We start from the raw sequence: 23,708 nt of genomic DNA, 5'->3' as shown, positions 1-23,708 counted from the left end.
AACTATGTGGGGGCCAATCAGTTTTTCCTCATGTGAATGTTTCTAAGGCCTGGATTGGCTGAGCAGAGAGTTGACAAACCAGAATGCTCCAACACTGAACCCAAAGAACTGAGGTTACAAACCAAATGTCACCCTATTCCCTATATAGTGCACCACACAGAGAGGGAACAGGGTGCCATTTGGGATGCAGCCTGAAATAAACTGTGGTGTCATGATGGCAAATGATGGCAAATGATGGCAAACTTTCTTCCTGTACCATTTCTTGGGGTGGACGTATAGATACTATGGTAATGTGGTGCTGTGTGTATGTTAGGTTCTCTTGTCTGCATTTCGAACACGGTACACTTATGTAATGCTTTAGCAGTAGCTAATGGGGAACCTAATACAAAAAATACTACTAAATACTTCAAATTAATTTAGTCACCTCTGAAATATTATGCTTTCAAAAACTCCCATACACACAAGCAAGCGCACACACACACAGCTCTGCAGTATACTATTTTAAAGAGCTCTGACCTGAAATTAACACCTCGTCTGACCTATATGTAAAAGTGCCAGTGTTCTTATTTCTTGGCAGGCATTAATAACTCTTCATTTGAACCTATATTCGGTTCACTAACTCATAATTCAATTCATGGTTTGAAATGAGTTAATTCAGTCCATGTCCTCTAGTTTGCCCAGTGATTAGTTTGCCTTATCAATTCCCTTCAGGATCTGAAGTTAATGCAAGGTCATTTCTCAGGCCCAGACTTAACACAGAGATACTATTAAATTACTGTAATTCTATGGTGTTGCGAGCATGGAGATACACACACGTTATTTATCAATAACAGCTGGTGCGCAATGTCTAATATTAAGGTAGTCTCAAGGTATTTCTCGCCTGAGGAAGAGTACCTCATGATAAGCTGTAGACCACACTATCTACCAAGAGAGTTTTCAGCAATATTTTTCGTAGTCGTCTATTTACCACCACAAACCGACTCTGGCACTAAGAACTCACTCAACGAGCTGTATAAGGCCATAGGCAAACAAGAAAATGCTGATCCAGAAGCGGTGCTGTCACATGTGCAACCAGAGGGAAAAAAACTCTAGACCACCTTTACTCCACATACATAGCTCTCCCTCGCCCTCTATCCTCCTGAATCCTGCTTAAAAGTAAAAACTAAAGCAGGAAGTACCAGTGACTCGCTCAATACGGAAGTGGTCAGATGACTTGGATGCTACGTGACAGGACTGTTTTTCTAGCACAGACTGAGAAATGTTCCGGGATTCATCCAATGGCATTGAGGAGTATACCACCAGCTTCATCAATAAGTGCTTCGATGACGTCATCCCCACAGTGACCATACGTACATATCCCAACCAGAAGCCATGGATTACAGCCAAAATCGCACTGAGTTAACTTCTTCGGGGCAGGGGGCAGCATTTTCACTTTTGGATAAATTGCATGCCAAAATTCAACTGCCTGCTACTCATCCCCAGAATATAAGATATGCATATTATTAGTAGATTTGGATAGAAAACACTCTGAAGTTTCTAAAACTGTTTGAATCATGTCTGTGAGAATAACAGAACTTATGTAGCAGGCAAAACCCTGAGGACAAACCATTCAGAATTTTTAGTTTTTTGGGGTCACTGTCTTTTCAATGAGTTTTCATTGAGACACCAGATTTCTAAGGGACTTGTTTGCAGTTCCTACCGCTTCCACTGGATGTCACCAGTCCTCGGTTGAGGTTATTCCTTTGTGTAATGAAGAAGTAAAGCAATCGTAAATGAGGGGCACATGAAGTAAATTGTTTGAGAGAGGCACGTTACCAAAAATGTTGCGTCAGTTTGTTTTCTTTTTGTATTGAACACAGATCATCCCGTCTTCAAATTGATCGATTATTAACGTTTAAAAATACCTAACGTTGTATTACAAAAGTAGTTTGAAATGTTTTGGTAAAGTTTACATGTAACTTTTGATATATTTTGTAGTGACGTTTCGCAAGTTGGAAGCTGTGTTTTTCTGGATGAAACGAAATAAAATATAAATTGACATTCTGGATATATATCGACGGAATTAATCGAACAAAAGGACCATTTGTGATGTTTATGGGACATATTGGAGTGCAAACAAAATAATTTCGTCAAAGGTAAGGCATGATTTAGATTTTATTTCTGCGTTTTGTGTCGTGCCTGCAGTGTTGAAATATGCTACTCTCTTTGTTTACTGTTGTGCTATCATCAGATAATAGCATCTTATGCTTTCGCCGAAAAGCCTTGTTGAAATCTGACATGTTGGCTGGATTCACAACGAGTGTAGCTTTAATTTGCTATCTTACATGTGTGATTTAATGAAAGTTTGATTTTTATATCATTTTATTTGAATATGGCTTGCTGTATTTTCCCTGGCTATTCCCTGGCTATACGCCCCCCCCCCCAAAAAAAAGTTATACAGCTGCACCATTGAGGGCATCCTGACCGGTTGCTTCACCGCCTGCTCGGCGACCGTAAGGCCCTAGTGCGAATGGCCCAGTACATCACTGGGGCCAAGCTTCCTGCCATCCAGGACCTATATACTAGGCGTGTCTGAGGAAGGCTCAATTTTTCGAAGACTCCAGTCACCCAAGTCATAGACTGTTCTCTCTGTTCCCGCACGGAAACCGGTACCGGAGCGACAAGACTACTGAACAATTAATCAAATGGCCACCCGGACTATTTGAATTGATATTCCCCCCCTTTGTTTTTACACTGCTGCTACTCACCGTTTATTACCCATGCATAGTCACTTTACCACTACCTACATCAACTAACCTGTACCCCTGCACATTGACTCGGTACCGGTACCCCCTGTACATTATTGTAATTATATATTTTTTCTTAACTCTATTTTCTTAAAACTGCATTGTAGGTTAAGGGCTTGTAAGTAAGCATTTCACGGTATTCGGCACATTTGACAAATACAATTTTAAGTGATTTGATGACTATTTCTATTTAATAGTTCTTCTAAATTCTGTGTTTGCCAGTTTTTCCTCATGTGACTGTTACGAAGACCTGGATTGGCTAGGCAGACAGTTGCCTAACCAGCATGCCCCAGCACTGAACACAACAGACTGAGGCTGCAGCCCAAATATCACCCTATTCCCTATATAGTGCCTTGGATAAAACAAACTGTGGTGTCGGGAGAAGGATGGTAAACTCCCTTGCTGTACCATTCCTTGGGGTGGAGGTATAGATACTGATGTGTGTGTGTTATGTTTCGTCTGCATTTCACACATGGGACACTTATGTAACAAGTCATGATGACTCAAATTCATTTAGTCACCTCTGAATGGTTATGCTGTCAAAGACACCCACACACACAACTGCACACACACTCACTGGAGGCCATCATCCTAGATGTAATGTTATAGGTTGATACAGGGAGACTGGCAGTAGCTTGTTCTACCTGGTTGATAGAGATCTCTATCAATTCAATTCAATTCAAGGGGCTTTATTCGCATGGGAAACAAACTCAGCAAAAAAAGAAATGTCCCTTTTTCAGGACCCTGTCTTTCAAATATAATTCATAAAAATCCAAATAACTTCACAGATCTTCATTGTAAAGGGTTTAAACACTGTTACCCATGCTTGTTCAATGAACCATAGACAATTAATAAACATGCACCTGTGGAACGGTCGTTAAGACTAACAGATTACAGACGATATGCAATTAAGGTCACAGTTATGAAAACTTAGGACACTAAAGAGGCCTTTCTACTGACTCTGAAAATCACCAAAAGAAATATGCCCAGGGGCCCTGCTGATCTGCGTGAACGTGCCTAGGCATGCTGCAAGGCATGAGGCCAGGGCAATAAATTGCAATGTCCGTATTGTGAGACGCCTAAGACAGAGCTACAGGGAGACAGGACGGACAGCTGATCGTCCTCGCAGTGGCAGACCACGTGTAACACCTGCACAGGATCGGTACATCCGAACATCACACCTGCGGGACAGGTACAGGAAGGCAACAACAACTGCCCGAGTTACACCAGGAACGCACAATCCCTCCATCAGTGCTCAGACTGTCCGCAAAAGGCTGAGAGAGGCTGGACTGAGGGCTTGTGGGCCTGTTGTAAGGCAGGTCCTCACCAGACATCACCGGCAACAACGTCGTCTATGGGCACAAACCCACCGTCGCTGGACCAGACAGGACTGGCAAAAAGTGCTCTTCACTGACGAGTCGCGGTTTTGTCTCACCGGGGGTGATGGTCGGATTTGCGTTTATAGTGAAAGGAATTAGCGTTACACCAAGGCCTGTACTCTGGAGCGGGATCGATTTGGAGGTGGAGGGTCCGTCATGGTCTGGGGCGGTGTGTCACATCATCATCTGCCTGGAATGACAACAAGCTCAGTCCATCTAAACGCTGTGCATTACAGGGAAGACATCCTCTTCCCTCATGTGGTACCCTTCCTGCAGGCTCATCCTGACATGACCCTTCAGCATGACAATGCCACCAGCCATACTGTTTGTTCTGTGCGTGATTTCCTGCAAGACAGGAATGTCAGTGTTTTGCCATGGCCAGCGAAGAGCCCAAATCTCAATCCCATTGAGCACGTCTGGGACCTGTTGGATCGGAGGGTGAGGGCTAGGGCCATTCCCCCCATAAATGTCTGGGAACTTGCAGGTGCCTTGGTGGAAGAGTGCGGTAACATCTCACAGCAAGAACTGGTAAATCTGGCACAGATCACGAGGAGGAATGCACTGCAGTACTTAATGCAGCTGGTGGCCACAACAGATACTGACTGTTACTTTTGATTTTGATCCCCCCTTTGTTCAGGAACAGATTATTCAATTTCTGTTAGTCACATGTCTGTGGAACTTGTTCAGTTAATGTCTCAGTTATTGAATCTTGCTATGTTCATACAAATATTTACTTATGTTAAGTTTGCTGAAAATAAACGCAGTTGACAGTGAGAGGACATTTTTTGTTGTTGTTGCTGAGTTTATGTTAACATTGCCAAAGCCAGTGAGGTAGATAATAAACAAAAGTGAAATAAACAATAAAAATGAACAGTAAACATTACACTCACAGAAGTTCCAAACGAATAAAAACATTTCAAATATCATATTATGTATATATACAGTGTAGTAACAATGTGCAAATGGTTAAAAAAATAAACATAAATATGGGTTGTATTTACAGTGGTGTTTGTTCTCCACTGGTTGCCCTTTTCTTGTGGCAACAGGTCACAAATATTGCTGCTGTGATGGCACACTGTGGTATTTCACCCAGTAGATATGGGAGTTTATCAAAATAAGTGTTTGTTTTCGAAGTCTTCGTGGATCTGTGTAATCTGAGGGAAATGTGTGCCTCTAATATGGTCATACATTTGGCAGGAGGTTAGGAAGTGTAGCTCAGTTTCCACCTAATTTTTTCGGCAGTGTGCACATAGCCTGTCTTCTCTTGAGAGCCAGGTCTGCCTATAGTGGCCTTTCTCAATAGCAAGGCTATGCTCACTGAGTCTGTACATAGTCAAAGCTTTCCTTAAGTTTGGGTCAGTCACGGTGGTCAGGTATTCTGTCACTGTGTACTCTCTGTTTAGGGCCAAATAGCATTCTAGTTTGCTCTATTTTTGAGTGAATTCTGTCCAATGTGTCAAGTAAATATATTTTTATTTTCTCATGATTTGGTTGGGTCTAATTGTGTTGCTGTCCTGAGGAACTGTGGGGTCTGCTTGTGTTTGTGAGCAGAGCTACAGGACGATCTTGCTTAAGGGACTCTTCTCCAGGTTCATCTCGCTGTAGGTGATGGCTTTGTTATGGAAAGTTTGGGAATCGCTTCCTTTAAGGTGGTTGTAGAATTTAACGGGTGTTTTTTGGATTTTGATAATTAGCAGGTATCGGCCTAATTCTGCTCTGCATGCATTATTTGGTGTTTTACGTTGTACACAGAGGATAATTTTGCAGAATTCTGAATACAGTCTCAATTTGGTGTTTGTCCCATTTTGTGAATTATTGGTTGGCGAGTGAACCCCAGACCTCACAACCATAAAGAGCAATGGGTTCTATAACTGATTCAAGTATTTTTAGACAGATCCTAATTGGTATGTTGAATTTTATGTTCCTTTTGTTGGCATAGAAGGCCCTTCTTGCCTTGTCTCTTAGATCGTTCACAGCTTTGTGGAAGTTACCTGTGGTGCTGATGTTTAGGCCAAGGTATGTATCGTTTTTTGTGTGCTCTAGGGCAACGGTGTCTAGATGGAATTTATATTTGTGGTCCTGGCTTTTTTGGAACATTATTATTTTGGTCTTACTGAGATGTACTGTCAGGGCCGAGGTCTGGCAGAATCTGTGCAGAAGATCTAGGTGCTGCTGTAGGACCTCCTTGGTTGGTGACAGAAGTACCAGATCATCAGCAAACAGTAGACATTTGACTTAAGATTCTAGTAGGGTGAACCCAGGTGCTGCAGACTGTTCTAGTGCCCTCGCAAATTTGCCCTCGCAAATTTGTTGATACATATGGGTGGGGCATCCCTGTCTCACCCCACAGCTCTGTGGAAAGAAATGTTTTTTTTTAACCAATTTTAACTGCAGACTTGTTGTTTGTGTACATGGATTTCATAATGTCGGATGTTTTCCCCCCAACACTATTCCATCAACTTGTATAGCAGACACTCATGCCAAATTGAGTTGAAGGCTTTTTTGAAATCAACAAAGCAAGAGAAGACTTTGCCTTTGTTTTGGTTTGTTTGTTTGTCAATTAGGTTGTGCAGGGTGAATACGTGGTCTGTCATACGATAATTTGGTAAAAAGCCAATTTGACATTTATTCAGTATATTGTTTTCACTGAGGAAATGTACAAGTCTGCTGTCAATGACAATGCAGAGGGCTTTTCCCAAGGTTGCTGTTGACGCATATCCCACAGTAGTTATTGGGGTAAAATTTGTCTCCACTTTTGTGGATTGGGGTGATCAGTCCTTGGTTCCAAATATTGGGGAAGATGCCAGAGCTAAGGATGATGTTAAAGAATTTAAGTATAGCCAATTGGAATTTGTTGTCTGTATATTTTATAATTTAATTGAGGATACCATCAACACAACAGGCCTTTTTGGGTTGGAGGGTTTTTATTTTGTCCTGTAGTTCATTCAAGGTAATTGGAGAATCCAGTGGGTTCTGGTAGTCTTTAATAGTTGGTTCTAATATTTGTATTTGATCATGTATATGTTTTTGCTGTTTGTTCATTGTTATAAAGCCAAAAAGATTGGAGAAGTGGTTTACCCATACATCTCCATTTTCGACAGATAACTCTTTTTGTTGTTGTTTGTTTAGTGTTTTCCAATTTTCCCAGAAGTGGTTAGAGTCTATGGATTCTTCAATTACATTGAGCTGATTTCTGATGTGCTGTTCCTTCTTTTTCCGTAGTGTATTTCTGTATTGTTTTAGTGATTCACCATAGTGAAGGCGTAGACTCAGGTTTTATGTTTTTGGTTTCTCAATTTATTTTTTAGGGTTTTGCATTCTTCATCAAACCATTTGTCATTGTTGTTAATTTTCTTCGGTTTTCTGTTTGAAATGTTTAGATTTGATAGCGAAGCGGAGAGGTCAAATATACTGTTTAGATTTTCTACTGCCAAGTTTACACCTTCAGTATTACAGTGGAACGTTTAGTCCAGGAAGTTGTCTAAAAGGGATTGAATTTGTTGTTGGCTAATTGTTTTTTGGTAGGTTTCCACACTACATTCCTTCAATCTATAGCATTTCTTAATATTACTCAGTTCCTTTGGCTTTGATGCCTCATGATTGAGTATTGGTCTGTTCAAGTAGACTGTGATTTTGCTCTGATCTGATAGGGGTGTCAGTGGGCTGACTGTGAACGCTCTGAGAGACTCTGGGATGAGGTCAGTGATAAAATAGTCTACAGTACTACTGCCAAGAGTTGAGCTATAGGTGTACCTACCATAGGAGTCCCCTCGAAGCCTACCATTGACTATGTACATACCCAGCGTGCGACAGAGCTGCAGGAGTTGTGACCTGTTTTTGTTGGTTACGTTGTCATAGTTCTGCCTAGGGGGGCACATGGGGGAGGGAATGCTGTCATCTCCAGGCAGGTGTTTGTCCCCCTGTGTGCTGAGGGTGTCAGGTTCTTGTACGGTTTTGGCATTTAGGTTGCCACAAACTAGTACATGTCCCCGGGGCTGGAAATTATTGATGTCCCCCTCCAGGATGGAGAAGCTGTCTTCATTAAAGTATGGGGATTCTAGTGGGGGGATATACAGTCGTGGCCAAATGTTTTGAGAATGACACAAATATACATTTTCACAAAGTCTGCTACCTCAGTGTCTTTAGATATTTTTGTCAGATGTTACTATGGAATACTGAAGTATAATTATAAGCATTTCATAAGCCTCAAAGGCTTTTATTGACAATTACATGAAGTTGATGCAAAGAGTCAATATTTGCAGTGTTGACCCTTCTTTTTCAAGACCTCTGCAATCCGCCCTGGCATACTGTCAATTAACTTCTGGACCACATTCTGACTGATGGCAGCCCATTATTGCATAATCAATGCTTGGAGTTTGTCAGAATTTGTGGGTTTTTGTTTGTCCACCCTTCTCTTGAGGATTGACCACAAGTTCTCAATGGGATTAAGGTCTGGGGAGTTTCCTGGCCATGGTCCCAAAATATTGATGTTTTGTTCCCCGAGCCACTTAGTTATAAGTGGCAAGGTGCTCCATCATGGCAAGGTGCTCCATCATGCTGGAAAAGGCATTGTTCGTCACCAAACTGTTTCTGGATGGTTGGGAAAAGTTGCTCTCGGAGGATGTTTTGTTACCATTCTTTATTCATGGCTGTGTTCTTAGGCAAAATTGTGAGTGAGTCCACTCCCTTGGCTGAGAAGCAACCCCACACATGAATGGTCTCAGGATGCTTTACTGTTGGCATGACACAGGACTGATGGTAGTGCTCACCTTGTCTTCTCCGGACAAGCTTTTTTCCGGATGCCCCAAACAATCGGAAAGCGGATTCATCAGAGAAAATTACTTTACCCCAGTCCTCAGCAGTCCAATCCCTGTACCTTTTGCAGGATATCAGTCTGTCCCTGATGTTTTTACTGGAGAGAAGTGGCTTCTTTGCTGCCCTTCTTGACACCAGGCCATCCTCCAAAAGTCTTCGACTCACTGTGCGTACAGATGCACTCACACCTGCCTGCTGCCATTCCTGAGCAAGCTCTGTACTGGTGGTGCCCCAAGCACCACCCTCCTTTTGAAGCTTCCAGTCTGTTATTCGAACTCAATCAGCATGACAGCGTGATCTCAAGCCTTGTCCTTGTCAACACTCACACCTGTGTTAACGAGAGAATCACTGACATGATGTCAGCTGGTCCTTTTGTGGCAGGGCTGAAATGCAGTGGAAATGTTTTTTGGGGATTCAATTAATTTGCATGGCAAATAGGGACTTCACAATTAATTGCAATTCCTCTGATCACTCTTCATAACATTCTAGAGTATATGCAAATTGCCATCATACAAACTGAGGCAGCAGATTTTGTGAAAATTTAAATCTGTGTCATTCTCAAAACTTTTGGCCACAACTGTAGGTAGCACACAGAAGGACATTTTTCTCTTTTAAGATAATTTCCTCTTGATTTTCTAGCAAAATGTAAAATGTTCCTGTTTTGATTACTTTAATAGAGTGAGTTAGGTCTGCTCTATACCAAATTAGCATACCCCCTGAGTCCCCTCCCTGTTTCACACCTGGTAGTTTGGTGGATGGGACTACCAGCTCTCTGTACCCTAGAGGGCAACCATGTTTCTTGTAGGATGACAATGTCTGTATTTCCGATTTCTTTCGTGAAGTCCAGGTTCCTGCTCTTTAGGCCAAAGGCAGATGACCTCAGGCCTTGGATATTCCAAGAAGAGATAGTGAAGGCTTTGTGTTCCATAAAGTGTCCAATGTTGTAGGTCGTGTGGTCTGGCCTCAGGCCAGTAAGTGTGAGCAGAGCCTGCTGAGAATCTGGAACATGCCATTGGCTTGGGCTAGTGTAAGAGTGGGGGTTCAAATCAAATCAAATCCAATTTTATTTGTCACATACATATGGTTAGCAGATGTTAATGCGAGTGTACCGAAATGCTTGTGCTTCTAGTTCCGACAATGCAGTAATGACCAATGAGTAATCTACCCTAACAATTTCACAACAACTACTTCATACACACAAGTGTAAAGGGATGAGCAGGCCTGTTTGCCTGCTCATGGCCAGGTCGTATGTGTGACTTCCATGTTGAGGCCCTCTTTGCGGGAGTGGGGTCATGGGGTGGGCAGGAGGGGTATAGGCCTGATCTGAGGGGGCCTACATGGGGTGTGGACCTGGTTGACTTGGTTGGGGCATTGATTGATTGGGGTGGGGGTGTGAATGTGGCTGGTGGCATTGTGGTCTGGATATAGGTCCTCTCGGCGTGGGCCCTCTACGTGTAGGTCCGGGGGGAGGGGGCATCCAGCAGGTCTGGGAGAGTGTCTTGCTGGTCTGGGTGGGGTGTCTATTGATCTGTTGCGCCTGTGCACTTGTGCGTTGGGGAAAGTAGAAGAATCTTTTTCAATCACTCCTTCAGTGCTGTGGCCACCATTTCCTGCTGTGTTCTCAGGTTGTATGTGCCTGTGTGTATTATTATGTGGCTAGGTGACCCTAGTTGGTCCTCAGACAGCAGGTCTAGGGCGCGCTGGGTGTTTGAACACCAGAGTTTAGACACTGTGTTTGGGAAAACGTTTTTTTTCATGTATACATTTTCCATTTGAGTACAATCTGTGTCTTGTGTATGTCCTTAGTGGGTGTGGGGGGGTTGTCAGAAGGGCTCTCAGGGTGGCGGGATCCCCTGGACTTGGGGATCTTCATTTGTCTGTCCTGCTGTGCTGTCGACATGGTCAGGGTCTGCGGTGGACTGTTCTGCTGTAGTGTCAAGACTTTTGTCGGGAGCTGAGGTGGGCTGTTCTGCTGGCTTTTCTGCGGGGGAGGCCACCTCTTTAATGGGTTGTTCTCTGTCACACGACATCCCCCTCACCAGCAGTCTGATCCTCTCCTCTAGTGCTCTGTTCTCTAGTGCTCTGTTCTTCTTCTGCTCCTGCTCTTTCTCCTGTAGATGTTGTCTCACTACAGTCCAGAGTGCAGATATGTCTCTCTCCACCTCCAGCTCTCCAGGTCTAGTTAAGAGGGTGTTGTTGTGCTGGACTGTTGTCTGGGTCTGTGCTGACTGGGGTGTAATCACCTGCTGTTCTAGCTCCTACCTTACCTCCAGCTGAGTGAATTTATCCCTCATTTCAACGAGGGAGTAGTATTCTGTGCTGGGAAGTTGACTTTCCGCTTGGGGGTGCTCGTCTGTGGGGTTATATAATGAAGAGGTCTGGTCTGACCTGCTCGGGGTGGGGGTATCTTTCTCAAGGGAGAGTTTCTCCTGCTGAGCTATTTCTTAGATTAGGTGAAAGTCCAGCTGAAACTGTTTGCGGTTGCCCTGTACCATTACTGTTCCAGACTTATAGAGATGTATATTAGATGACTCAGAGTCCTCGTTGTCTAGTATCCTGAGTTTCCACCCGTCGGTAACACTATATTAACACAGACCATCCCCTCTTAACAGTATGTTAATATAGCACTGTGTCATGCCAGGGGATGGTCTGTGTTAATATAGCACCATGCCAGGGGATGGTCTGTGTTAATATAGCACCATGCCAGGGGATGGTCTGTGTTAATATAGCACCATGCCAGGGGATGGTCTGTGTTAATATAGCACCATGCCAGGGGATGGTCTGTGTTAATATAGCACCATGCCAGGGGATGGTCTGTGTTAATATAGCACCATGCCAGGGGATGGTCTGTGTTAATATCGCACCATGCCAGGGGATGGTCTGTGTTAATATAGCACCATGCCAGGGGATGGTCTGTGTTAATATAGCACCATGCCAGGGGATGGTCTGTGTGGAAGATAAGGTTGCTTATGTTCTCATTTTTATAAAAGTCAGCAAAAAGTTTCTCTTGATTTTCCATAAGGAGCTTCATTTTTTACTCTTTTCGTGTCTTATTATTCTTTACATACAGAGGGTACTGTATTTTAATTACCTCAAAACAGCAGGAGGGTGCTTCTAAGGCCTTGGTTGGGGCTCTCCTGCCATTGCTGGGCTCAAGGACTTTGACACCTTTCGTTTCCTAGCAAGCCTGGGAGCCTTAGCATCCGGGCCTTATAAAGTAAAATATATCATTGTGTATTGTAATGTATTTTTCTTCTGGCTTTTGAAAGTAAAAAAAAGCCTCAGACTAAGCATTACTCGCTCAGTTCCGGGTTGGATGATGTTTTCAGGTTTCTGTTTGTTTGACAAAGCATTTGCTGTATATCTTGGGAATAATAATCCTTGGGTGTAGGAAGCATTCCAGGTAATTCCGGTTAATTCCGTCCAAAATCAGGTTGTAGGTTTGGAGTTTTGATTTGGAGTGAAGGTTATGTTCTTTAGCATCCTGTATATGTCCCTGACAAAAAAATCCAAGTTTGTCTAACTCTAAATCTATCAATTCTTTTTAAACATGCTGAAAAAAGTGGGAGCTCATCTGCTCATGACCTGTCTCTCTCTCTACTCTCTCTCTCTCTACCTCCTACCTGAACTCAGACAACTGGCTGTGTGGGGAAGCTTATCTTTAAGGGTATGGTACCTGTCAATACACCATATGAGATCTCTTTCTCTGTATGTATGCCTGTGAGTGTGTGCAGGCAAGTGTAGGATTTTGTGTTTGTGTGTGTGTGAGTGTGTAGATGCGAAGGGAACAGCGTGTGTGTTTTTCAACGTGTGTGTGTGTGCAGAGAGAGAAGTGTGTGTGCATGTGTCTTTGAACGTGTGTGTGTTTGTGTGTGTAGTCGTAGAGGGAGTATCGTGCTGGGTTCTCGTCCTCTGGGGTGCGGGTAAATGTGGGCAGTGCTGCTTTTATGTGCGCCAGCGCTCATTACCACGGTGACTGTTGTGACGGTAACCATGGAACACGGCTGCTTTGTATTTCAGAACCCGTCTCAGCGTAGCAACAGTTCCCTGGCACCTACTGTACCAGCTGCATCACACACACACACACACACACACACACCATAGCCACGCACGCACACACATCACGCACCCATGCACCCACACCCACACCCACACCCACACACACAAATGCACACCACAACTACGCACGCACACACAAGCAAGGAGCTAAAGAGATTTTACATGTGTGTGTGTGTGAGAGAGTGAGTGTGTCTTACCTGTCCCCAAAGCAGCTCTCCCACTCCGATGAACACACACCAGAGCCACTGGTCGATGGTCAGAGCGGTGCAGGAGAAGGGCTTCCCTCCAACCTGGACAATGACAATCTGAGACAGAGCCACAGAATGAGTACCTGTAGAATCAAGTTGCCAAACACCACACTAACGAAGATGGGTTTACGGCAGGTCTCGACTTTCCCGGCGACTTTCCCAGTGGCCGTAATGCCCTCTAAAAATTGTTTCTATGGTGCCAAAGTGGCCACTCTGTCCTTGGGCTAAACTTAATAATTATGGCTTCCAATTGCTGTAGCCTATTCTGAATATACTTCTAACTCACCTGGCACCCTCAGATATCTCAATTCTTATTAGCCTGTCACCTGATCGGGTCCTTCTCAAAGGCATCACAGCTCTGAAGTAGACTTCAAGTGAAGACGGACACATTAGGGATGCAATGGCGCACATCCTTCTTATCAAATATTGAAGATGTTAGAAGAACTGTCCACATGTTCTTTTCGTCAGCCAACAAGATGAGTAACGAACAGCAAAAGCACTACCTATGTCAATCTACTATCCCCCATAGTACAAAAGTTGACCTATTCTATTGGTCAGCTTCTTCTTCTGTGCAATAAATATTCCAAACATACTCTGGGACAGTTGTGGGATGATAGAGCCCAAATTAATACAACCACTGTACATCATTTAAAAAAATGTTTTAAAGCAATGCGGATGATGCAACAGATCAGAGTTTAGCTTAAAATGTTGATCAACTATTAGGCAATTTCTTCACATTATAAACACAGCAATGCGCACACAGCAGTAGGCTATAAGCGTGAATATTCCAAAATGCAATTCAAATGAAAACACCCTTCTCAAAAGTGAAAATGCGAGCGGTTTCATATGACAGAGATTAAAATATCCTTCAGAAATGTAGAAAGAGGCAAGATCTAAAGACGCTGTAAAAATAAATACACTCATATATATATATATATATATATAACTCCCTGTCAGTTGTTGACCCTGAAGAAGCCTGAAGAAGGTACAGTGATGCAGAAACGATGGTGTTTCACCCAATAAATGACTGGGAGTTATATATACACTACCGTTCAAAAGTTTGAGGTCACTTAGAAATGTCCTTGTTTTCCATGAAAACATACATGAAATTAGTTGCAAAATGAATAGGAAAAATAGTCAAGGTTTTGACAAGGTTATAAATAATTATTTTAATTGAAATAATAATTGTGTCCTTCAAACTTTGCAATCGTCAAAGAATCCTCCATTTGCAGCAATTACAGCCTTGCCGACCTTTGGCATTCTAGATGTCAATTTGTTGAGGTAATCTGAAGAGATTTCACCCCATGCTTCTTGAAGCACATCCCACAAGTTGGATTGGGTTGATGGGCACTTCTTATGTACAATTACTGTTAAGCTGCTCCCACAACAGCTCAATAGGGTTGAGATCCGGTCTCACGAATGTTCTTCTTTGTGATCTGAACACCTCAAACTTCGATTCGTCTGTCCATAACACTTTTTTCCAATCTTCCTCTGTCCAGTGTCTGTGCTCTTTTGCTCATCTTAATCTTTTATTTTTATTGGCCAGTCTGAGATATGGCTTTTTCTTTGCAACTCTGCCTAGAAGGCCAGCATCCCGGAGTCGCCTCTTCACTGTTGACGTTGAGACTGGTGTTTTGCGGGTACTATTTAATGAAGCTGCCAGTTGAGGACTAGTGAGGCGTCTGTTTCTCAAACTAGACGCTCTAACGTACTTGTCCTCTTGCTCAGTTGTGCACACATCGGTGCATTCTTAGTGACGTCTACTGCGGAAAATGACAAAAATCGTACCATACGGTTAAAAACGGACTCAGCTATAACAGCACCGACTGTCTTGTTAAGCTCAATGGTGCTTTGTTTCATGACTCAAATGTTGTGAAGAAGATGCACTTGGGAAGAACAAAATCTGAGATGATTACAATGAATGTTTTAGGACCAAAGACTGTGTGGGATATTTTGGATGATCTGTCCCCGACCGAAGGTGAGCTCATGTATTTCTCAGTGACAAGGGAAACAGAAACATGTTTCCAGTGTGTGTGAGATATTTCTCTGTGTCTGATGGAGTGCAACGCAAGTTACTTGACTTTTATGAAGACAGTGATGAAACTGCAAATGGCATACATCAAGATCTGATGAACTGTCTGGAAAAGCATGAACTGGACATTAGACACATCACAGCCTACGCAGCAGATAATGCCAATGCCAACTTTGGAGGAAGTCCAAAAGTTCAAAATGAAGATGCTTCAGCAGAAACAGGACAGCTTTTTTGGATACCAGACCAAGCAGCGGATGGACAAACAATTGTCAGCACAAAGGTCCAAGCAGCAACAGGACTTTGTGAAGTTCTATGACACTGTCATTAAATACATTGACAAGTGGTTTGATTTCTCACCAGAAAATGTAATGGTGAAACTAAAACCGATCTGCTTCTATGAGGAGCTCTCCTTCATTGACCTGGAGCAGGTGGTAGTTGCCCTCAAAATGACAGAGACAGTCAGTATGGATCAACTATGAAGAGTTTTGTGCTAGCCGGGAGGAAATACACAAAGCCAGACAGGACACCACAAAATCCGCCAGTGAGAAGTGGGTGGCAGTTTTCCAAAACCTAGGGAAAGCCAACTTGATCAACATGTTCAGGATTCTCTCATTTGTCCTCAGTGTGCCAGGCTCAAATGCCTTTGTAGAGCGTATTTTCTCTCTGACGACCATTAAAATGGTCAGACTCAAGAAACAGATGCAGCACAGGGCTGATCAAAAATTTAACTCAAATATCTGTGAACTGTGACTTGTCATGTAAGGACTTCTCTGGCTATGCAAAAGGACTGCTTGAATCAGTCAAGAGCAGCAAAAAATATCCATGGAAAAAGCAGACTTGGTGAGTGATTCATGCCCCTCTTCCTGATTTTGAAATGTTATTTTTTTTTCGCTGTAAAGGTCCAAATTGTGATTCCTTTGATAATTTATTGAGGTTTATTCACATAAGTTTACATAATGACACAGTTTTAGTAAAGCTATACACTAAATGGAATATAATTTGTTTTTGTCTTTCCAATTGAATAAGAATATACACTGTATATTCATTCATTCACGCAACACCATACCCACACCGCCATGGCACCGTGCACTGGCACGCCACCTTTTGTCCCTTATTTGGCAGTGAGAAAGTTGGCAACCCTAAGTGCTTGACGCCATCTGTCAAGCATGGTGGAGGCAATGTGATGGTCTGGGGGTGCTTTGGTGGTGGTAGATTTGTACAGGGTAAAAGGGATCTGGAAGAAGGAAGGCTATCACTCCATTTTGCAACACATTGCCATACCCTGTGGACGGCGCTTAATTGGAGCCAATTTCCTCCTACAACAGGACAATGACCCAAAGCACAGCTCCAAACTATGAAATCACTATTTAGGGAAGAAGCAGTCAGCTGGTATGTGTGTGTGTGTGTGTGTGTGTGTGTGTGTGTGTGTGTGTGTGTGTGTGTGGACGTGATTAACTATCCTTGTGACATTTTGTTAGTCCACACGAGGTCAAATTATATTTCTAGGGGGTTTAGGGTTGAGGTTAGAATTAATGTTAGGGTTAGAATTATGTTAAGGGTTAGGAGTTAGGGTTAAGTTTAGGTTTAGGGTTAAGCTTAGGTTTAGGGTTAAGGTTATGTTTTTGGGTTAAGGTTAAGGTTAGGGTTAAGGTTAGGGTAAGAGTACGGGTTAGGGTTAAGTTTAGGGTTAGGGGTTAGGGAAAATAGAATTTTAAATGGGACTGAATTGTGTGTCCCCACAAGGGTAGCTGTACAAGACTTTGTGTGATGTGTGTGTTTATGTGTGTGAGTTTATGTCTGTCTGTGTGTGTGTGTGTGTGTGTCTACAGTATGTACAGTATGTGTGTTTGTACCTGCAGGACGAAGGTTCCCAGGACCACACTACAGAAGATGGGGTTAAGGTAGATGGCCTCAAAAACGTTCCTCTCTCCGTGGATCTTCCTGGCATTGATCTCGTTGAACAGCTGCATCATGACAAACACGTTGAACACGATGGTGTAGTGCTCCGAGGGCGGCGAGTGGAGGGGCGCGTTGCGCCCACTGTCGATGTTAAAGAAGTTCTCTCCTGGGAGAGGGGGAAGAGCAAACAGGATAACAGTTATATGTGATCTTAATTCCCCTTTTTTAAAACTTCTTATGGCTGGAATCCTGTTAACGGGATCGATATGACAACAGCCAGTGAAATTGCAGGACGCCAAATTCAAAACAACAGAAATCTCATAATTAAAATTCCTCAGACATACAAGTATTTTACACCATTTTAAAGATAAACTTGTTGTTAATCCCACCACAGTGTCCAATTTCAAAAAGGCTTTACGACGAAAGCACAACATATCATTATGTTAGGTCAGCACCTATTCACAGAAAATAACTGAAAAAGCGTGTACATGCAAGGAGGCCTACAAACCTGACTCAGTTACACCAGCTCTGTCAGGAGGAATGGGCCATGATTCACTCAACTTATTGTGGGAAGCTTGTGGAAGCCTACCCGAAACGTTTGACCCAAGTTAAACAATTTAAAGGCAATGCTACCAAATTCTAATTGAGTGTATGTAAACTTCTGGCCCACTGGGAATGTGATGAAAGAAATAAAAGCTGAAATAAATCAATGTCTCTACTATTAATCTGACATTTCAAATTCTTAAAATAAAGTGGTGATCCTAACTGACCTAAGACAGGGACATTTTACTAAGATTGAATGTCAGGAATTTTGAAAAACTGAGTTTAAATGTATTTGGCTAAGGTGTATGTAAACTTCCGACTTTAACTGTAAATATATTATTTTTATAACCCTTAATTTACCAGGTAAGTTGACTGAGAACACATTCTCATTTACAGCAACAACCTGGGGAATAGTTACAGGGGGATGAATTAGCCAATTGTAAATTGAGGATGATTAGGTGACTGATAGAATGAGGGCCAAATTGGGAATTTTAAGCCAGAACACCAGGGTTTACACCCCTACTCTTATGATAAGTGCCATGGGATATTTAGTGACCACAGAGAGTCAGGACAACATTTAACATCACATCCGAAAGACGGCACCCTACACAGGGAAATGTCCCCAATCACTGCCCTGGATCATTGGGGTTATTTTTTAGACCAGGGGTAAAGGGTGCCTCCTACTGGCCCTCCAACACCACTTAGCTAATAAATATGCCAGAATACAGAATCACAAAAACCTTACACATAGCCATCTGTGGGCTAAAGAATTGCTATCTATATTGAACAAAAATATAAATGCAACATGCAACAATTTCAAAGACTTTACTGAGTTACAGTTCATATAAGAAAATACATCAATTTAAATAAATAAATTAGGCTCTAATCTATGGATTGCACGTGACTGGGCAGGGGTGCATAGGCCCACCCACTTGGCAGCCAGGCCCACCCATTGGGGGAGCCAGGTCCAGCCAACCAGAAAGAGTTTGTTCCCCTCAAAAGGGCTTTATTATACAGAAATACTCCTCAGAACCACCCCATTTCGTGGGAAAAACTCCCCAAACATTTTTTAGATGCATGCCAGAAAAGCCACAACACAACAGAACACAGGGATTGAAAATAATTTGCCAGTAGATTGTCGACTTCATTCATGATGACTGCTAGCTAAGATTTAGAAAATGTGGGTTACACTAGTTCATTTAGCAGGCAAGATTTGCTTAGAATTCCGTGGCAATATTTTATAATAAAGAAAATAGCTCAGCTTTTTCTTTTGCGCAGGCTGTACACATTTTATTAGTCTCTCATTCACAATTTGACAAACATTTGATAATGCCTCGAATTTCACGGCGGCATCCCCTTTGTGGCCGTAATGCACTCTAAAAAATCCATTCCTTTTGCTGCCAGTGGCCGTTGTGCCCTTGGCCTGGAGTGCTGCGTTGTGCCATTCTCCCTGAGTGCTGCGCACTCCTAAGCACCTCTCAGTCATATGGGTCTCCATCACGTGATTGGATCTTTCTCACAGGCTACAAGTGAAGACACAACTTCGCACGTCCTTATCCAATTCCAAAATGTGCATATTGAAGATATTGGAAGAACTGTCTACATTTACTTTGTCAGCCAACAAGATGAGTAGGCTTAACAAACAGCAAAAACATTAGTCTATGTCAATCTACTATCCCCCATAGTACAAAAGTCGACCTATTCTATTTTGTGCGAGAAATAAATATTCCAAAAATAGTCTGGGACAGTTGTGGGATGCAATAGATCCCAAATTAATACAACCACTAGCATCAAAAAAACTTTTTTACACAATGTGGCTGACGCAATAGGTCAGAACATTTAGCTTAAATTGTTGATCAACTATTAGGCTATTTCTTCACATTATAAACACAGCAATGTGCACATGACGAATGTTCCATTAGCGGGAAAACACCATTATCAAAAGTTACCGCAAATGTGATTATGCATGTAATGCTTTTATTATAAAAGGTGCATTTTTATGGTGAAAATGATCTTCCCCAAACTTGAAACTCACGCGCTGCATATGTATGTACGATTTAATGACATTAGGAACGGTAGCTCGGAACGGCTGGAACAGGACATTGAAGAACTGATTGAGTCTCTGCTGGACAACAAAAAAAATCCTATAATTTCTGTCCTTGTGCCTTCGCTGGGTCATGGTAGTGAACGTTTTAGCAGGCTACTAGCACTTCACAACTGGCTAAGTGACTACTGCAGCGCCATAGGTCAAACTTCTGTAGAAAACTTTGATACCTTCTGGAAGCAGAGGTTACTTTATAAGGAGGATGGATCCACCCCAATCATTCGTGTGCCTGGATCCTGTCCAAACACGACAAGGCAGTGCTGAAGCATTGACTGATCAAATCAAGCCCCTCAAAGGTATTTACTCTCATTAAATCGCAGCGATATAATTCCGCCACAGCTTCCCATGTTGATAGGGGTATTATAAATAGTAATTCTGTGCCTGTTAATTTCATTTTCACTGATAGCTCTGTTATATCCCATAAGGAACCCACTGTTGTTCGCTCCACCTATGCTATAAATAGTCTTATACCACGCTATCATATTGTTACATGTGCTCATAAGCATAAGGCAGCGGTTCCCAAACTAGGGGTTGCCTGATATGAAAATAGAGACACAAGAGAATTTCCAAAATTTGTAAAAAATTCTAATAATATATTTTGTATCTCAAAATCATTGTAATGTGGTTAACCTTAAAAATCTAAATGAAAGTTGACCAAATCTAAAAGCTCAAATTCGACCAGAGAGCTCCCTTAGATCATGGGAAAAGGCCACACTTGACTGTTGCACTTGAATCATTCCCACGGTGCATGGCAGTGTGTGAAACCACACACTATTGCAGAGACTTTGATATTACTGCCTGCAATTGTTGTGATCACAATATCCAGAATGTAGCCATATCCAGGAAAACCAACATTCCAAAGGCTGGGCCTAATATAGTGTATAAGAGATCATACAATACGTTTTGTAGTGATTCCTATGTTGTTGATGTAAAGACTATGTATTGGTCTGAGGTGTGTAATGAGGAGCAACCAGATGCTGCACTTGACACATTAATTAAATAGCTTTTTTCAGTTACTAATAAGCATGCACCCATTAAGAAAATTACTGTAAAAACGGTTAAATCCCAGTGGATTGATGAGGAATTGAACAACTGTATGGTTGAGAGGGATGAAGCAAAAGGAATGGCAAATAAGTCTGGCTGCACAACCGACAAATTGAGAAATGATGTGACTACACTGAATAAAAATTATTAGAAACTATACTATGAAACAAAGATACATTACATGAAGAATGACAGGAAAAAGCTTTGGAGCACCTTAAATTAAATTGAGCAAAAAGGCAAACTCAGCTCCATCATTCATTGAACCAGATGGCTCATTCATCACAAAACCCACCGATATTACCAACTACTTGAATTATTTTTGCTATATTGTGGATAAAGAGTTACCTGTCAAACACAACACAGGGTGTTCTTTAACGGAAGCCTCGCAAACATAATCCAGGTAGGATCAGGAATTCCCCAGGGCAGCTGTCTAGGCTCATTACTTTTTTCAATCTTTACTAGTGACATGCCATTGGCCTTGAGTAAAGCCAGTGTGTCTATGTATGTGGATGACTCAACACTACACACATCAGCTACTGCACCTAGTGAAATCACTGCAACACTTAAAAAGAGCTGCAGTTAGTTTCAGAATGGGTGGCAATGAATAAGTTAGTCCTACATATTTCAAAAACTAAAAGCATTGTATTTGGGACAAATTATTCACTAAACCCTAAACCTCAACTAAATTGTGTAATAAACAATGTGAACATTGAGAAAGTTGAGGTCATGGTCAAAACATGTTGATACAACAGTAGCTAAGATGGGGAGAAGTCTGTCCAAAATAAAGGGCTACTCTGACATTTAAATTTTAGTGTGGTCTAAGACCACACTGGGACACATGGGGTTAGACCGCACTGGAACCCATGGGATTAGACCAGTCTTAACTCTGTTTGTTCCAGTTCGGTCTAACTCTGTGTGTTCCAGTGTGTGATGGTCTCACCAGCGAACAGCAGGGTGAAGATGATTGTGAGCTGGTAGACGGCATGACCCAGGATGTTCTTCATCATGGTGCGGGAGATTAGGGGCTTGTTGCGGCCGTATGGCTTCCTCAGCAACAGGGACTCAGTGGGGGGCTCGGTTGCTAGGGCCAGGGAAGCCAGGGTGTCCATGATCAGGTTAACCCACAACATCTGCACCGCTTTCAGAGGAGAGTCCTGGAGAGATAAGGGGGGGTGGGGGGTAAGCGTGATGTACGCTTAAGCAACGTACTTAACCCTAATTGCTCCTGTAAATCTGGATAATAGTGTCTGCTAAATTATAGAAATATAAAATAGATAGAAACAGGACGGTAGAGAGATAGAGAAAGATTGGAGTGGGAGAAATTAAAGCATCCCCATGTTAACTTTGGTGCGTGTGTTACCTGTGTGATGCATGCGCCAGTGAAGGCCACGATGACGGCCACCACGTTGACAGTGAGCTGGAACTGGAGGAACTTGGAGATGCTGTCATAGACATTGCGGCCCCACATGACAGCCTTGACGATGCTAGTGAAGTTATCGTCAGTCAGAATGATATCTGACGCTTCCTTAGCCACGTCCGTACCGGCGATACCCTATCAGGAGACAGAGATGGAGGGGTTAAATCTATGGGGATTACAATGAGGCTAATGACGATGGTTATATCTGTGATGGTTCCCATCATTTTCATCTGGTTTTACACACACACCTCCACTGAACCTCCACTGTTTTCAGCCCAAACGGACTAAACTTCATCCCAACTGACACTTTCCATCTCCATCATTACATTTTTTGTTGGTGGTTGTTTTACTTTTTATGCACATGGAGATTCGTTGAAAATCGTTATACAAGTTACAGTTTTTTATGTATATTCTCTTTATTTAAAATGAATTACATTTATATAGCACTTTTCATTAGATCTCAATTGCTATACTGTATGGGGAACTCACATCATCCACCATCAAAGTGTAACACCCATCATTTTGAGCCAGATGTAACCTCGATTTCATTCAGTTAGGGACAAGAACCAGCTACATCATTGACAGCTGTTGAGTGGTTAGCGGTTCAGCACAAAATGGCTGCCGTGCATCAGCCAGGTGGATGATGGTGAGAAACCTAACCACGGTGTTAAGTGTCAAAGTTTGAGTCCTGTTGAAAAGAACTAGTGTGCCTACAAGCAACCTATCAGCATTTCATTATAGGTTGGCTCTGCATTCCACCCCTTTGACATCTGCCCTTTTCTCCTCTCAATCATGTGAATCAATTCACTTTGGAGAAGAGTAGGAGAGAAAGGCTAGGTATTAAAAAGTATTTTATTTCTTCGCAATCCTTCGTTTACACAGGAGATTTAGGGCAAATAACGCCCTTGGCTATATCATTATCCTTTCTATTTTCAATTACTGTGCATAACATTTTCTTCATCTTTCCCTCTCTTTCTCCGTCTGTCTCCCTCTCTCTGTCTCCGTCTGTCTCCCTCTCTCCGTCTGTCTCCCTCTCTTTCTCCGTCTGTCTCCCTCTCTCTTTCTCCGTCTGTCTCCCTCTCTCTTTCTCCCTCCCTTCGTCTGTCTGTCTGTCTGTCTCTCCCTCCCTCCCTCCGTCTGTCTCTCTCCGTCTGTCTCTCTCCGTCTGTCTCTCTCCGTCTGTCTGACTCTCTCTCTCTCCGTCTGTCTGCCTCTCTCTCTCTCTCTCTGTCTGTCTGTCTGTCTCTCTGTCTGTCTGTCTGTCTGTGTCTCTCTCTTTCCGTCTGTCTGTCTGTCTCTCTCTCTCCGTCTGTCTCTCTCCGTCCGTCTCTCTCTCTTTCCGTCTGTCTGTCTGTCTCTCTCTCTCTGTCTCTTTCTCTCCC

At 42.6% G+C, this 23,708-nt stretch overlaps 1 protein-coding gene across 5 annotated transcripts in view; it reads right to left on the bottom strand.

Annotated features, from left to right (window-relative positions):
* Positions 1-23,708, bottom strand: part of LOC139536070 (plasma membrane calcium-transporting ATPase 1-like) — a 158,551-nt gene that overhangs the window by 28,779 nt on the left and 106,064 nt on the right. For all 5 annotated transcript variants that reach the window (XM_071336203.1, XM_071336200.1, XM_071336202.1 and 2 more), the window contains 4 exons: positions 22,270-22,461; positions 21,850-22,063; positions 17,173-17,384; positions 13,237-13,344 (listed from right to left, as the gene is read on the bottom strand). In XM_071336203.1, coding sequence (XP_071192304.1) covers positions 13,237-13,344; positions 17,173-17,384; positions 21,850-22,063; positions 22,270-22,461 — 726 coding nt within the window. The remainder of the gene's footprint in view (positions 1-13,236; positions 13,345-17,172; positions 17,385-21,849; positions 22,064-22,269; positions 22,462-23,708) is intronic.

This window comes from Salvelinus alpinus, chromosome 12 (assembly GCF_045679555.1).
Source record: "Salvelinus alpinus chromosome 12, SLU_Salpinus.1, whole genome shotgun sequence".
Lineage (NCBI taxonomy): Eukaryota > Metazoa > Chordata > Actinopteri > Salmoniformes > Salmonidae > Salvelinus > Salvelinus alpinus.
This window is presented reverse-complemented; position numbering and strand designations above follow the sequence as displayed.